Below are 17,170 nucleotides of genomic sequence, written 5' to 3'. Positions count from 1 at the left end.
TAACATTTTTTTTTTTTTTAAATCATCATACAACATAATCTCTCCTAGAAAAAAAGTTATTGCACAGAGGTTGCTCTTTCATAGCTCATGAGAGTTGATATAGTGATCTGTTGTGTTTCGTTTAGGTCTCAACTTTGTCTGAAATGTTTCTTCTAAAATTGCTTAGGAGAAATATGAACAGAAAAACAAATACATGAAGAGTATGGAGATGCAAAGTCAACATAGATGAAGACTTCTTTTTAAGTAATAAACTACTTTGCGACAAGCATTGGCATAGCATAAAAAAACACTTTTTTACACCTTAATGCAATCTTGATAACCATACTAGTGTTTTTTAAAATGTCCTCTCACACTCACGATAAGAGGCTCCAGAATAGATACTTTCTAGAACAATAAAAACGGAAAACAACCGCAGATCAGGGTCTCTGTTAGCGCCCTAACACAGGCTGCCCACGGAGGGCATTATGTTGATATGACCTCCATTTTTTCCCTCCTAATTCATTCCCTCTCCCAGTTTCATCCATCACATGAGCAGCAATTTTCTATGGCTTGGAGCTCATATGGCTAATTGTTGCGAACGTGCAGGGGTCTTTGGGTAAGGGATTGGTGTCCTTGTGTTCTGCTTGGGCACACACTGACAAAGCAAGGGAGCGTATGGCCTGCTCAGTAACCCACATAAGCTACCGCTGGCCCTTAGGGCCAACAGATGGTGGCTAGGGGCTGTGGTGGGCCAACATTAGCACAAGAATTGAAGTACAAGTAAAGATTAAAAAGGGGGGAGTGGGTTCATATTTATTTCAAAATATGAGGGCTCATTGAATTAGATGTCATACGATCTAGCGATTAGTCAATACAAATAATGACCTTATATACCCGATATAACTTTTCACAGACTTGACTTGTTATTGCAAATTATAACACAACATGAGAATCTAAATCACTACATGAGTGCTGCAGTGTGTCACTCTTTTTTCCCTGAAAGTCATGTCACTGCCATTTTCAACTTTAAGAAATGCACCGCCTATGCAGTAGATGGCTAATAGACAAGGACTGAAAACTTGGACTTAAAAGTTCGATTTTTTTGGCTGTAAGGTTCAATCCACAATGAAGCAGTTTGCACCATCTAGTGCCCAAAGGTGAAATCATCAGAGAGTGGAAGTGTAAATGTGTTTGTGTATGTTTCAGATGAACAAGCAGTGGGATTTTACATCACAATTTTAAACCAACAAAATATCAACACCAGGTGTCAGCATTCTATGTCAAAAGAATGTTAGAAGTTGTCATGACATTACGTTTTGGTCTCCCGACGTCACAACCGATTTATTCAAGTCAATATAAACACTTTCTGATGCTGATAGTTGGTAGAAAATGACTCGTGCTGTAACTGTGAAATATTTCTGAAGTGAAAGAATTTGATGTGAAATACAGAAGAAGAGAAATGTGACTTTCAAACAACGCATAGCTATTAGATAGCTATAGGAAGCAGCATGACAGTACAACTAAGTGACATTGTAAGCGGTTTCCCCACAAAAGCAGTACACCACTAAAAGTGGATTGTAAACGTATTCATGGGATGGCTCCCTAGTCGAGAGTATGCATGATAGATTCAGACACAATTTACAGTGTGAAATGAACGGATGCTGTTAGGGGAGAGAGACACCGGCAAAGTAAGCAACAAAGCTTCCTTTTTAGGAGCACTGTGGGAATTTTTAGAAAGAAAGTTCTTCAGTGTGCTGAACCGTTAAACATTGGAAAAGGTCCAATCCCCGACTCCATGGTTAGTGTACCTTCCGTTGAACTATAAAGAGCTGACTGAGATGTTCTCAAAGTGCTGTAGTGAATGCTAAAATATAACTTTTGTGACAACTACTGTATGTATTAACTCCAAGTCAGTGCTCTTTACATTGAATGCACACACATAACACATAAAACAGGAATAACTTCTCTGTCCACAATTTTGTCACTCTTCTCTTAAGGGTTTGAAGAACTTGACGGACCAGTGAGCACTTACTAAACAAAGAAACGGAAAGAGAAATGCAATGACCAGCCAAAAAAAAACACTGAAATAAAAATCCAGATGCATAAAACATTATAGATAATGTAAATGTGTTATCAGTGTAACAACATATGTGAATTTTATAATGAAAATTAGACACCCAACTATTCAATTCATTTTTAAATTGTAAAAGAGTTAGAGAACAAAAATATGCTAATTCATTTTCATTGTTTATTCATTTCACTGCAACATTTTTGACTGTAGTGCAACATGTTTACATTTTGTGATTTTACAGTGGAATAACAAAAATTAATAATATTTACATAAATGTCTTCTTAAAAGCTCCCTATTGTCGCTCGCATCAAATTCAAGACTCTGCTCCTGGCCTACAAGACCACCACTGGTTTGGCACGCCCTTATCTTCATTCACTAATGCGGACGTATATATCCGCCAGATCCTTACGCTCTGCAAACGAACGACGACTTGTGGTGCCATCCCAAAAAGGTATAAACTTTCTCACGAACCTTCTCTGGATCGGTTTCACATTTGTGGAATGATCTGGCTGATGCTACAAGATCAGCAGATTCTTTGGCAATCTTTAAGAATCGGCTGAAAAGACAACTCTTCCGTCAGCACCCGTCTGATCATTTCTGAATTCTATATCTTTTCTAACAAATTGCACTGTACACTGTAGTAGGATTTGTGAGACATTTTTTCATTGCACTTATGCTTTTTGTTGTCCTAATGTTGACATAAATTTCTTCCATTGTAAGTTGTTTTGGATAATAGTAAAGTAAATGTAAATGTAAAAAATGTAGCTGCAATGTTTGCACAAAAAGAAAATGTTCACAGTATACACTTCACTATTAGATATCTGTTGTAAACTATAGGCCTACTGGTCATATTTAATAGCTCAACTTTAACTGCACTTATAAATGGTCACCATTTTTATTATTTTACAGTGATGATATGTAATTATAATATTTTTCCACTATAATTTGATAGTCTGGATATGGTTTGCCTAAACAATCACTTTTAAGGGAAACTTGTCAGCCCATCAGGTGGCAGCTTGTTGATAGTTTTGGTTATATCTGAGTATTAAATAAGGTACTTTCACACTATACACAGATATCACAAAATGCTGGAGGTTGCCAAGTTACTGTACTTTTGGTTGCTATAAGAACTTTCACATTTCAATATCCGTCTGTATCATGAGAGCTCCACACTCTGCACTTAAATTTCCATCACTGTACATTTGCTCATGTTCCTAAGTTAAAATGACAAATTAAGTTGTGATGTTTCCTCATTTTTAGGGTAAATGTAAACTGTCAGTCACTAATGAAATCACATAGATATAAGCTCTCTCGATGTGATGATTCTGAGGTTTATGGTACCAGGCATCTCATCAGCCATTGCCCTGCCTCGTTTCCTTAGCTGTAGTTTCTGGGGGTTCGATGAGTCCTCTGGAGAGGCTGTGAGCACCACCTGACCCATGAACTCATCCTTCACAGCATCACTGTTCCACACCTATAAGTGGACCAGCAGATGGCAATATAAAGATTTTTACAGCAATTCTTACCAATTAACAAACATAACCAATTATAAACCAAGTGCATACAAAAGGTTATCGTATTATTTAAAATAGCCAGAGGAAGAGGTGCATTTAATAAAACAAGTTGTGGGCCCATTGTGAGAAGTTATGCTCATTTATTTGATGTCATTAACTTTCCTAAATAAGAATTTTACACAATGTTTGAAAAAAGATTTGTGAGATGCATAAATAAACAATAACTGAACCTGAACCGTGATTGGTTTGCTTGGTTTTTTCCTATAGAAGATGGCCCTGGTGTCAAACGAAGGGTTCAGTGTGTCTTTTTTTACTGCGCATCGGACTGTGGAGCGTTCACAGGATATTAGTATGTAGGGGTCAGCACCTGAACCAAAGACAAGAAGGATGATTTCATTATTCATGTATTATAAATTATTTAATCATCAAAAATGACCTTTTTATTTAGTCTTTTTCTTGTTTTCCTATAAAAATGTCTAGAAATTCTTGAATTAAGATGCATTTTCTTTATTAACAAAATTACCTAAGAAAATAAGTCTTGTTTTTAATAAAAAATATGAAATTTCAGTGAAATTGTGCAGATTTTTGTGCTTTTTTAAACTCAAATTCACAGAAATGTCTTATTTTCTTACTTATTTTCTTAGCTCAGTTTGCTCATCTAGAAAATGCATCTTGATTCAAGAATGTTAAGACATTTTTACTGGAAAAAAAGAGAAGCAGACTAAGTAAGAAAGTACTTTTTTGCAGTGTTGTTAATACAGTTTGAATGGACTGCTAAATGTTTTTATATTTATATTTATGGATTTTTTTTATAATGCATTGAATGGAAATGAACAAAACTATATATTCTGTGGTCCACAAAATAATACAGGTCTATTATGGCATGCAAATATACATTTTTAGATTTTTGATGCTTGGATCACACTTTTACCTCCGTTGCTGTCTTGACTTTGGAGCCCATCTGCACTGTGCACATAAATTTGAGTGACTGTCTGGGGATAACCCAAAAAAGATGACCAGCATTGTACACGGGGTTTATCAAGGACGAGTTCCCTGAAAAACGAATATGAAATAGACAAACATATGTTCAATGGTACATTTTACTATTTATAATGATAGATAGGATATGTTATATAATATTATATGAGATGTTGTGTTCATGGGGCAATCATGTAAGCAACTGTATATTTCTAAATATAATATTCTAAATATTTCTAAACTGGAAGAATTCTAAATAAAAGCATTGTGTGGTTTCACACTTTTTTTACAGTTAACACATGATGTCAGTTTTAAGACACTGCATAGTTCTTGTAGATAAAAACATGAAAAGTGTTATTAGACCTGTACCTGCAGTCAGAATTCACATCTGTGAAGACTCTGATCATGAAATCACCCAGGACTTCTGGCCTAAACGTGGAAGGAATGATGACGTATCGACCCTCTTTTAGCACATTCCTCATAAACACAGTCCGCGCATTAATATAAGTTGACGTGGCAACATTCTGCTGGGTAAGGATGTCATGCATGCGGTATTTTCTGTTCGACTCAACCTGCGTGCAAAACAAGTTTATCATGTGACATTTTTAAATACTTAAGGGTTATACTGTAGGGATGGTAAATATATGAATATTAACACAAGCATGATACAAAAATCATCATTTTTTGTGTGTGATGCACAAAAAGAGTGAAGGGAAGATTCTATTTCATCCTCATAAAGGAAATTATATTCACCCCATTCATTATAAATTGACATAAACATTGTGTTAATATCAGGTCTGCACATCACAATCTCTCAACATACATGTCCTTGTCATATTTCGACTCAAACAATCTATTACTTGAAAAGAAAGAAAATTACAGAGAAGAATATAACAACTTTAAACAATCTTAAACATCAGGATACATTATCGTAATCAAAATTTGCAACAAAAAAAATGGTGAAAAATAATGAGACTATTAATTATAACTTGAACATGGTAAAGGTTGTAATTGTTTAATTAAATAATTATCTAGGACAATAAAAACACGATGGAAAACATACACACAATGAAAACGTTTGACAACTTTAGTCAGACTGAATATAATCGGGCTGATTTATTATCATAATATTAAAATGACTGTAGTGTCCATTCATTCACCTTTGTCATATAGCACATTTCCTGTGTATACCTTGAAAACAGTGAACCCGATGATCAGATTCTCTCCCGCTCCACGAGGTTTGTGGATCTGCATGTCTTTCTGCTGCAGAGATATCAGCACCTCATCTTCCTCTTTAGTCACATCAAACAAGTACTGGAGGGGTACATAATAACTGTTAGTGTTTCTCTGCATTTTACGGGAACTAAATGCTGTTTCCCGTCTCCTGGAATCTTTGTTTTGACTGACCCAAAATGTGTTTTTGGACAAGGTTTTTCTTTACTAGATTGAGCTCCATATGAAGATTCCATCACAGTACATCTTATGTGCGTGGATCGGAAATTGGTCCGAAAATGAAACACACATGAAGTTGTATGTACAGTACCTGTGGGTTCTGAAGGAAGGTCTGTTTGTGGTTCATGCAGCCTCCACAGCGGTTTTGCAGTGGATCTGCATGCTTTGACCAGGTTCCGAAATGCACCACCTCATCCCAAGTCTTCTGGACACTCAAAACTGATGTATTGATCAGCCGACACACATCAGAATCTGTGAAATTCTTACACCAATCCTCAAATGACATCCTGCAAAGAGAATGATACGAATCAACGTCATTAAAGAAGTTCACCCAAAAATGTGGTGCTATTGTAACTTCCGACAGGACACAGTTTTACCCCCAATAAACATATATTTCAAAAGAGAATGTTGTCTCTTTGTGTGTATTAACTGCTTCTTTGAAAGAATATCCAATCATCACTCACCAAAATTCTCCATCGTCCATTACAGTGATGCCTAGATTTTTCCTCTCCTTATCACCAACCTTCTTCCATTCTTCAGAGCTGTAGAGAAGCGAGTAGAAGTCAAATTTTGCCACTTTTACAAAAGCATATAGTTGCTTAACAACCTTTGAGCTTATGGTAGGGCTGGCTTGAAAGGTATATTAGCAACAATCTCCAATGAGATGTTTATTTACAATACCTTCAGAGACAATACCTGTGCTTCCTTGTTGCCGGAAATAAACATCACACTCACTTGTCGCTCCAAGCTCCATTCCACTCATGTTTGCCCCACGGGTTTCTCATACAGATCAGAGGGAGGGTTTCATTCTTGAAGTAGGCTGCAAGACCATGTCCCAGACGTACTCTCTTAACGGCTGTGACAGAGTAGGCATGACCCTTGACCAGACCATTCGCTAAGCGCAGCTCTCGCTCATGAGATGATGCCTGTCGAACACAGAAATTAAGGTAGAAGAAAATATTCTAAAATGAAAATTTGGGACATTGACATCTTTGCTTTGTGCAAAAATAATGCACATTTATTTATAAAGTACATTTTTTGTTTGTCAAGGTAAAGAAGGGCAAGTCTTTGTATATGCTTGATGTTATTGTTTGTTAATATACTGCACTAGGGTTACCTCAACACATAGTCATATTCTTTCCTTGACAAAACCAAATTGCTTAGACAGAGCTCAATTTTGATTCCAGATTTTCAAATTTGTCAAATGTCAAGACTTGTCGGCATTCACAATAATTGTGACTTTACATTTAACGAAAATACAAAATACTGGTTGTAATGTTCTGGATCACCACTACACTACAAAAAGCACTTGGTAGGATGTGTTGAAGTGAGCAGCAACATAATCGCACGGCCATCAACTATTTTACGATGTAGCTAATTTGGCCTATTCGTATGAACTTGTACAATCTCATTTGTGTACATTTTCGTCCGATTTGTAGCATATCCTAAAGCTGCATTTGCCATTGATGGCTAAGGACGTAATGTAAGCTTAGCTTAGTTCAGTTAAAAAACTTGAAATAAGTCAATTTACACTACAGTCTGTTGAATATCTAATTTGTGACTTGATATTGTACTGAACCATTAACAGACTACTTGAAAGATTTTGTACTTCTAGTAATCGCGCAGTGAAGCAAATGTGAAATTCACTCCTTACCTCTAATATTTTTTTGTGTATTAACAATTTTGAGCAGCTATTGCCGAGAGCAACTCCCATAAACTTAAAAGTGAGAAAATGAACTGTGTTGCTCTGGGACAGATGAGTCACTCAGATTCAGTTTCAAAAACGCAAGTTCTGAATTATGCAAGCTGTATTTCTATTTAAAGGGCAAATACTGTCCAGACAACCCATTTGGCATCCCCCACTACATGATTGATCAAAATTTGCAACATGCAACAAGTGCTTACTAGCTTAACTCCTTTTTTACAATCCAATGCACTGCATTTGTGTAATGCTTCTTAATACACTTACGGTAAGCTTTTAAAACATGACTTTAAAGTTGTGTGTTAAAGTATGTAGTAAAACTGACCTAGACATTTCTTATGCATTTAAACCTCTCCAAATCATTTGGACTGAGAGAACGCACATTTCATTTAAATGAAAAGTAGTGCAGAGCAGCATTTTATTTAGTTTTCACTAGCATAGTGCTTACCCGTATTGAACAGCTGATTATGCCCCCTCTGTCATTCACTTTCAACAGATCTGAGAACAGTTTGTTTTGGGCAGCAGGATTAGTGCAATAATCACCCACTTGCAGATCAATCGATTCTGCCACTGCACCACTAAAATCCACCACTGCATCTCCGGTGTTCCCTCCATTCAGAGACTCATAACAACCAGACAGTCTGTGGACACAAAGTTGAAAGCTTAATAAGTATACGACAATTAGTTCAAAAACACGAATCTTTGTCAACCGTCTGATTAATTTAGTAATATGTTTGAATATTATTAAAAGTGTAGTACGTAATTTGTCTGATGTTGATATTCGTTGATATTAGGTTGTGCAAAGGCAACAAGTACGCCAAGTGATCAAGAGTTGCGTATTTGGCTTTTGATTTCAGCTATCATCATTTGAAGAGTCCCAATTGCTACAACACTTCACTGACTTGTCTCTTTAAAATGCTTAAAAATGTTCAGTATCACCGAATACCAGGGCTAGTTCACAAATTCTAGGGCTCCTTTCAAAGGTTAGAAGTTTACACCACAAAAAAACACAAATCAGTTGGCTGGGATCCCACTTTGCTCACATCAGTTTCACAGGGTGTTCCAATGCACTAAGTTGCAAAGCAACACAAACATTGATCTTAAGAGCATTGTTGCAATGTTATTTCTGGAAAAACTAACCAGTTACCTTAGACTCTGTTTGGTGCCACTATTTGCAGACAAATTACATACTTCACTTTTAAAAAGGATGACTATGGAAGTTTCATATTTAGTCAAATGTGTGTGCTAAAAGAGAGCTAACTTTGCGTATGCCTTCTCAAGTAGAGGACTCCAAAACTCATTGCTGACTTTTGAGTGGCAGTATATGAGTTTCCCATTGAGTGTGGGCAGACGATCATCTACTACCACATCGGTCCATTTTCCGAAAATCCAGAATCGAAAGTGAAAAATTCCGGCATAGTTCTCTGGATGTTTGGAATTCCACTCCTGCTCTTTCCAATTTGGAATCACCTTAAATGATATGGAAGGAATTGATTATATTATTTAAGTTCGGTATATGGTTCATATATTTTGAATTTTACACAATCTTACGCACTAACACTAGTAGACAACTAAATATAGCTACACAGGGAGAACAAAGGCATTATTGTGGAAATAATATACAATCACAAACAATTAATCAGATACAAGAGGAGACATAATAAACCCACTAACCTTCTGCCAGAGATCTGGTTTGAGTGCCAAACAGGAGCAGGCTGCTACAAACCAGCAGTTTCCCACCTCTCCTTGATTCAGATCATGCGAACTGATCCCATCTACAAATAAACATGGGTTTTCACTTATTTCCTGTAGAGAGAATGAAGAGACACTTTCAGGGATACATCCTGTTATCATTTACTCGCCCTTAGGATGGTCCAAACCTGTAAAAGTGTCATTGTTCTGATGTACACAAAGGGAGATATTTGGAAGAATGTCAGTAAGCAAACAGATCTAATCCCCCATTTACTGCCATAGTAGGGAAATGAAATACTATGTGAGACAATGGGGGATTAGATCTGTTTGGTTACTGACATTTTTTAAAGCAGTCATGTGTGGATGTATAAACATCCAAACTGGTATATATGTGGATAAACATTTTCCTGTACTTTAAGCATTGTATAGGCCAAACTATACTAAAAATAAAGTGTTTGGTCAAAATTTGCAAAACATTCACTCTAATAAGTGCTCAATTGTTTTTGACCCATGCTGGGTAAATATTGGACTGAACACACGGCTGGGTTAAGATGGCTAAATGTTGGGTTATTTTGAACCCAACTGCTGGTTTGTCTTAACCCAACCAGCAGCTGTGACGAACAAACTAACATTAAAAACAAGACACCTTTGTCTTTAAAAATTCTTGAGTGGTCACTTACACTTGGTCGCTTCCATTCAACTCTTCCAGACGGATGTGTTTTGTAGACGAGGGATGCATTAGTGCAGGGAAACTCTGGGTCTTCGAATAACTTCTTACTCTCCAAACATTCCTTCTTCAGTGCATCATAGTGCTGGTTCTTGTGAGGTATCACGGCAGAGGACATAATTCTGCCTTTCCTTTGTTGCAAACTGAGAATAACATAAAACAAATGAGTAAAAATTGGAATATACTTGACTAATGAGTACCTGTTGGTTAATTGACAATCACCAATGGCCATAATGATGTATTATGGCCAATACACGTATTTACATTTATTCATGTAGCTGATGCTTTTATCCAAAGTGACACAAATAATGGAGCATTTAGCATTCCGACCAATATGTGTACACATGTTTAAAGGCAGAAATAGTAGTGATCCTGTAGCTTATATTACACATACAGCTGCGATCATAAATTTACATACCACTTTCAGAATCTATAACATATTGATAGGATTTTGTTTTCGTTTTTTAAATGCTCATCAGATATGTTCATATCATCAGATTGATTAAAAAATCACTTAGCTCATTAAAAATTAATTTCCCTATGGAGATTATACATAGGATTTATTTATTTATACAATACTGTGCTTTATTCCACGCCAAGCTCACAGTTCTCCAAGAAATTAATACCTACAATGTTTCTAATTGACAATGAAGAACTGGGCATTCATCTACAGTTTCTGATTTGGAACTGATAAAAGAACTATTCTATTCTTTTATTCTGACCACTCTTTAAATGACCTAAAGATGGAAGTCCAGAAACCTTAATTTATGTTTCATCCACATTTAGCATTTAAGAATATTAATAATTTAGCATATTTTTTATGTGATAACCTAGATTTTTGTCACAGTTTTCATGTGTCTTGTCATGCTGTCAGTCTTTCACATTGCTGTTGGATGTCTTTGTCCGAGGTGAGATTTTGTTGAAATTCAACAGACACTGGACTGAAATAGCCATTCAGAATTCTGACTGAATGAAAAAAAACATCGTTGTACGGTTTTTATATTAGTACAACTCCACGTTCAGAATGCTGATTCATTTGACACTGCCGTTTTGTTGCTTTGTCTACCGTGTAAAAGATTGCATATGATGTCATGCAATGATAGGAATGTGTCTGAACTCTTATGTGTTCATACTGTGTGTTATCATACTCTAGTAAAAACTTGCATGTGTGTTCCTTTAAGGAACAGAAGACCCTGCCAGTTCTAGACAGATCTTCAAATCTTATTAAGAGTCATAAACTAATTTATGAAAAAACATCTAGAATATTTTTGCAGTCCTGTGCATGATTTGGTGTATAAATAAAAGTACATTTTAAGCCAATTTTATATACACCACACATTGAATTCATGTGTAGAGATCGACCCTGCTGAAAAACCTTAAACCTCAACTGGTTTGAAAACAGTATTTGACACATCCACATTTATCTCATCTTCATTTGTGTGATCCACACGCAAGCAGCTGCAAAACATCTATGATAAAGTAACATTTCCTTGACTATGTCTCTCTCTCAGAGCAGAAAAATGTTGTTTGATTTGTGTACCGGTACATCAAAAACATGCTTAATCAAAACAGTTTTAAAAACGTAGAGGATTTACAGTGATCATTCCTTTCATATCTCATACATCAAAACAAAGTCACACACACTGTACATACTTCAACAGAACAAAACACTGGCATCTCTTACCTGAATAAAAAAATCCAAGACTTGTTGTGTTGAATTCATAGGACTTATATGTACGTGAATGTATGTGTATTCAATCCCATCTCTATTTCACATATAACAAGAGGAAAAACCCCGTAACAGTCCCACGCCCACAGTGGAGGCGGGTGGTTTCAAGAGACTTGCGAATCTGCATTTTTTCTTGCATGTCAAGATCAGATCTCCTACAGTCCTGAGGCAATGAAACCTGTTGAGCCTTGTTTAAAATGCAGGTTACGTAAACACACATGTTTACCAAACACAGCATTGTTTCGCAACAATAGAGACAATTGGTGGAAGCATAGACTTCTACTTTGAAATGTTTGTAATGCATTCAATGGTTAAATGAAAGGTTAAAATTTTCTTAAAAGTAGTCATTCAAATTATTGTGATGTAATGACATGACAAGAACATGCCATTTATTTATTGATGTTTTAGACCCATGCAGAGTGGCATGAGGCGTGTGTGTGTGGTGGGGGGGGGGGTGTGACTAATTTACTTTGGAATAGAAGTTATTTTTTGTTATTTTATACTGACAGCTTTCAATAAATTTACATCTTCAAAAGAGGACCGAAGGTTGTCAACAACTATTATGAACTCTCTGTTGGAAAAATAGTATCAGTCCCCATTGTGTGACTCCTTAAAAGTTCTTGTTCTCATCAGCTGACAAGAGCGCCTGTGCTATTAATACAGTATGTTTATCAGTAGGGACTTAAAGAGCCTCAGGGAATGAATGAAGTCGTGAAATGGCTGAATCCTTATAAGTACATTTCAAAATATTGGCACAATGTTCAGACATACATAAGCTGCAGAATTGACCCACACTCCCCAATTTCAGGACTAAATATTTATCCTCAAGCACTAGGGGGCGCCAAAAACCTACAAAAGTTCACCGGCAACACTGGAAGCAGCCAGCAGGTGTCAATACAGACCTTTAACCTCACTGCTGTCTTTGGGGTCAAATTAGGTCTTTCACAGAAAAAGGTTTAAAAAAAAGTATGTATCGTTATCAGTGTCATGATGTATAGTGTTGAAACACTATTTTTGCTCACACATTTTGTTTAAAGTTTGTATAGCACAAAATGCTCAAAGTTCAAATAGCAGAAATTGCAAATAATGAGATAAACAGACATACAAGTGGTTGATTTAAAACAAATTTGTTTTTTATTTAACACAGACGGAAACATAGTAGCAAAACAACTTTGATATTTTGCAGAATCAAAGGGTCAACAGCTATTAACCAAGCTATCAAGAGCATGCAATGAAACCACAGGAAGAGCATTGGGACCTATGTTACAGTGAGTGTGCTTTTATTAAAGTACAGCAGAAAGAAAACTTAGTATAAAAAGTTCTAGATATAGACTAATGGTTTTCCTATTCTAATCAGCAGTATTACAGTACTACAACTTTAATAAAATGGGATTTAAAACAGAATGACAGAATTACTTTATAGTTCCCCTGTTTTATTGAAGATACAGGGCAGATGAGCAATATTGAATGCCACTCAATTGAACATTGCTTTATAATATAATTTGCTAAACCCTTGAAACATATCATATTTACTGTTTGACTATGAGTGAATCTTTCTGAAAGCTGTTCTGAGCTGCTGCAACACGTCTTCAAACATTTAAAATATTTTAGAAAGATGTACACTATAAGTGTTATCAACGATTGATATCTGTTATTAATGTCAAAGAGAACTTCTTTAAAATTGTTCTTTACTTTCTGCTCTGTATGGTTTCTGGAAGTGTTGTTTTACATTACTGTACATACATTATTTTCCCCAACACACTAATGTACTTAGGACACAAAAGAAGATGGCTTTTCGAGGAGCACCAACTGGGTGCACCATTATTATATGAAAACCCAAAATTAAGCACCATGGTTGAGACCAGTTAAAACTCCTCAGCAAGTTATGATTTGTAAGGATATTGTAAAGCATTGAAGAATTAATAATTATATGGTTAATTTTCAATTCATTTTTTGACTGGTTGTGTAGACCAATGGTAACAGGAGACAACAGTGTTGCCACAGCAACCAAAAGCAAGTAGCAGGACTGACCAATTCTGCTCATACATAGTATCTCACTAATCACCTATTTAATTCACTGGTTGCTTTTCCACTCAACACAGACTCCATCCTCTCCAGCTTTCTTATTTTAAATGTGTTCACTCTGATAGGAGTTGAGGCAGATTCCAGGTGCGAACCAATTAGGGGGATTATTGAGGTGCCATAGCAACCAAATATAAAAACCACAAGGTTGTTGCTGTGGTAACATTTATTTTTACTCTGGACAGAAGAGAATTCCTTCTAATGGTGCTGGCTGCTCCATAAAATATAGCTGGCAGCAATAGACCTTAAGATTTTTTTTAGGATGCTTTAAAACACCTTCAATTTTCATTAGGGCTGGGGAGTATTGGTAATGTGTGAATTAAAAGCGCAGTTATATGGATCTATATTTTAATAGAATGTTTCGGTTCAAGGTCTAACAACAGTATCTGTGTGACATGCTTACCACAGAAAATAATTGTGATTGTACAATTGCTTGTATAGTATACTATACTTTTAGACAGAAACAAATTACTTAGTGTGGTAACTAAGAGAACACACAGATAGACATTGACCTGTAACACCAAGCATTCCTTTAAAATAGATGTTGTAAATATTAAATGCAGGCCATGAATGCCATGCATGTAAAAAAAAGTGTGGTGGTCACTGAGAAGATAAAATGTTAAACAAACCGACAAAAATTCAAATAAAAAAGAGCATTGCGGTAAAACAGGGTGTGGAATAGCATCTCATTTTAATAGTAAAGTGAGAAGTTTAATACACAGAATGATATCACTAAAACATGTCACAATGAAACATCAGAAATGCATGATAAGCAGAAAGTCTGATTTATGTCCCAAAAATCTGAGCACATTAGCAAGTGTGTTAACAGCACTATAGGAGAAAAGAGAGCATTTTCACCATGTCTTAAGAATTACCCTGATAAACTACTAAAACAGTGTTCAAAACTAGCAGTAACAGATTACAGAATGTGTAGTTATAGTAATAGTTATAGTGTTTGATCCCCACTTCAAATCAAACAATGCAAAAGATTACAAAACAGTACAAAACTGACAGATGATTGTTTGTATATCTCAATGGATGACTTTAAAAAAGGCACAATGGAAGGTACAAAATCGACCGGAGACATTAATGGTTGTAGAATATACACTGAAATAAAGGGAATAAATGGGAATTCTATAAAACTCAAAAGATGAGTTTTTGCAGTTTTGTTATGCTAGTGTTCATATTAAAGAGATGATCTACAGATACCACAATACCATCACAGTGCTCTGTGAAATTGCTAAGTCAGAAATGACTGCATTTTGCTACCACACGTTGAATTCCATCACCTTCCTGTTGTACATAAAACTTCCTAAAATGTAAATGTTCAGGTCTGATATTCTGTTTGTTTTAAAATCAGAGATTAAATGAGACATTCCGTTAACACTTTACAATAGATTTCCATTTATAAACATTGGTTAATGCATTAGCTAACATGAACTAACAACGAACAATATATTTTCCAGCCTTTATTAATGCAATTAAAGATAATGCATTTGTTAAATTAAAGTTAACAAATAGACCCCCACTGTAAAGTGTTATCCAACAATATGTTCGCCATCACGGAAGGAAATATAGATTTTTAGACTTCCTCTATGCAACATACCTTTGGCTTTCTGAAAATGACACTGTGCCTTACATTTTCAAACGTATTCATGCAACCAAAACCCTCAGAAAATAATTCTTATTCTGGTTATGTCCTAAGATTTTTATCAAACCGTGATTGCTTTTGAAACAAAACCTTATATGGCTTTTGCCCCCCCCTCTCAGTTGCAAAGGTACCTTCAGAGCCACGAACAATAAACAGCAGTTTTTTTTACATCGTTAGAATGCAAAGACACAGATGAGATTTTGTTTTGGAGTAGGCTGTACTGTACATGGTATATTTACAGTGGTATGGAGTGAGTTTAATGGGTTCTGTCCCAACAGTTTGGGGCTTTAAAACATAATGAACCATTGCACGATGAGAGAGAGAGAGTGAGAGAGTGAGAGAGAGAAAGCATGGGTAAAAAAGGATTAATAAAGAGCATTGATGGTGCAACAAGTTTTTTTCTTCATTTTTTTCTTTTGCTTTTTTTAAATTGGATTTTTCACAAGTCAGACTATCACCCTTGTAAAAACAACTATTTGCTGCTTCGAATTCCCCAGACCAAGCATCTTAAAAAGTCAGTATGAAAAATTGTAAATTATTGTTTTAAAAAAAGGATGGTTCAATGTCTAAATGTTTGATCTGACCTGCTGTGTGATAACATTTTAGTTTGTTTCAAGTTCTTCATATAAAAAAATGAATTTCAACAGCAGACCACATACAAATTTGAGTGTTCGTCATCATAATACACGTGTAAACTGCAGTATATGCCCTGCACATACTTGACATTTTCATTAGTCACTACAAATAGGTTATCAAAAAATAGGAAGAAAACACAGAAAACGAATGAAACAAATTCTCAAGCAGCAAATAGTGCACAGACCATTGCAGCAAAACCCGACGGTCAAGGGCAGCCATGGTGATGTTTTCAATCACCCTGCACACTAGGGTGGCGATGTTGATGTTTCCAAGACAATAGAGCACCAGAGATACCTCTGTGACTGGCCAATCATGTTGATTGACAGAAGGAGGAGAGTCTACATCGACTCCCCCTGTGAATCTTCATCTTCCAGTGACAGGGGCAAGTAGAGATCCTAGAGATCAAAGGTTCAGTGTAAAACAGAGTGAAAAAGTTACCAAGATATATATATATATAACGTTCAAGATTTTAAAGGGTTTACAATCAGCTACACTGTAAAAAACTTCATTTTACACAACTGTAATTTTACTAAATGTTTGTGTTTTTCACATATTTTTGAGACACAATAAAAACCCGTCAAATTAGAGAGAAGAACGCAAATTTACAAGAAAACTGAGAAAACATGTAATTTTACAGGGAAAATGATATATTACGATACATTACGGTATAATTCTACCACCCAGAACTCTGAAAATTGCATTTTTTGAATATTGTGGATTTTTTTTAATTATGCTCTAAAGCCAACAAATAACAGAAAAAGACTGCAAATTGAGAACAGAAAACAGAAAACAGAGAAAACCCACATGATTTTACTGGGAAACATATTATACGGAATATTTCTGGCAACCAAGCTGCAAGAAAATGTCCATTTTCTAAAGGATTTTTTTTACAATATAGCCATTATTGCTTAATTTCAAATAGAGCGATCGTCGTTGAAATCACCACTTCGGTTTGTT

The 17,170-nt window shown here is 35.7% G+C and overlaps 2 protein-coding genes across 2 annotated transcripts in view; both read right to left on the bottom strand.

The window, feature by feature from the left end:
* Positions 1-2,248: 2,248 nt before the first annotated feature.
* LOC130419018 (calpain-5-like) lies at positions 2,249-11,912 on the bottom strand. Its single transcript, XM_056745357.1, has 13 exons — positions 11,800-11,912; positions 10,069-10,258; positions 9,371-9,502; positions 8,958-9,166; positions 8,145-8,337; positions 6,730-6,920; positions 6,459-6,536; positions 6,086-6,281; positions 5,734-5,856; positions 4,912-5,114; positions 4,496-4,617; positions 3,795-3,931; positions 2,249-3,524 (listed from the first exon to the last, which is right to left on the bottom strand). Exons 2-13 carry the CDS (start codon positions 10,231-10,233, stop codon positions 3,342-3,344), a joined length of 1,932 nt encoding a protein of 643 aa, XP_056601335.1. The 5' UTR covers positions 10,234-10,258; positions 11,800-11,912; the 3' UTR covers positions 2,249-3,341.
* Positions 11,913-12,955: 1,043 nt separating this feature from the next.
* LOC130419020 (neuronal migration protein doublecortin-like) overlaps positions 12,956-17,170 on the bottom strand; it is a 38,324-nt gene continuing 34,109 nt past the window's right edge. Inside the window, exon 7 of the mRNA XM_056745360.1 lies at positions 12,956-16,608. Within this exon, the coding sequence (XP_056601338.1) occupies positions 16,552-16,608 (57 nt within the window). The 3' untranslated portion in view covers positions 12,956-16,551. The remainder of the gene's footprint in view (positions 16,609-17,170) is intronic.

Source organism: Triplophysa dalaica, chromosome 4 (assembly GCF_015846415.1).
Source record: "Triplophysa dalaica isolate WHDGS20190420 chromosome 4, ASM1584641v1, whole genome shotgun sequence".
NCBI lineage: Eukaryota > Metazoa > Chordata > Actinopteri > Cypriniformes > Nemacheilidae > Triplophysa > Triplophysa dalaica.
This window is presented reverse-complemented; position numbering and strand designations above follow the sequence as displayed.

Coding starts and splice junctions, on each gene's coding strand:
- LOC130419018 (XM_056745357.1), bottom strand. CDS start 10,233: ATGTCCTCTGCCGTGATACCTCACAAGAACCAGCACTATGATGCACTG. Junction 9,167..9,370: donor AACCAGATCTCTGGCAGAAG/GTTAGTGGGTTT, acceptor ATATCATTTAAG/GTGATTCCAAATTGGAAAGA. Junction 3,932..4,495: donor AAGTCAAGACAGCAACGGAG/GTAAAAGTGTGA, acceptor TCTTTGGTTCAG/GTGCTGACCCCTACATACTA.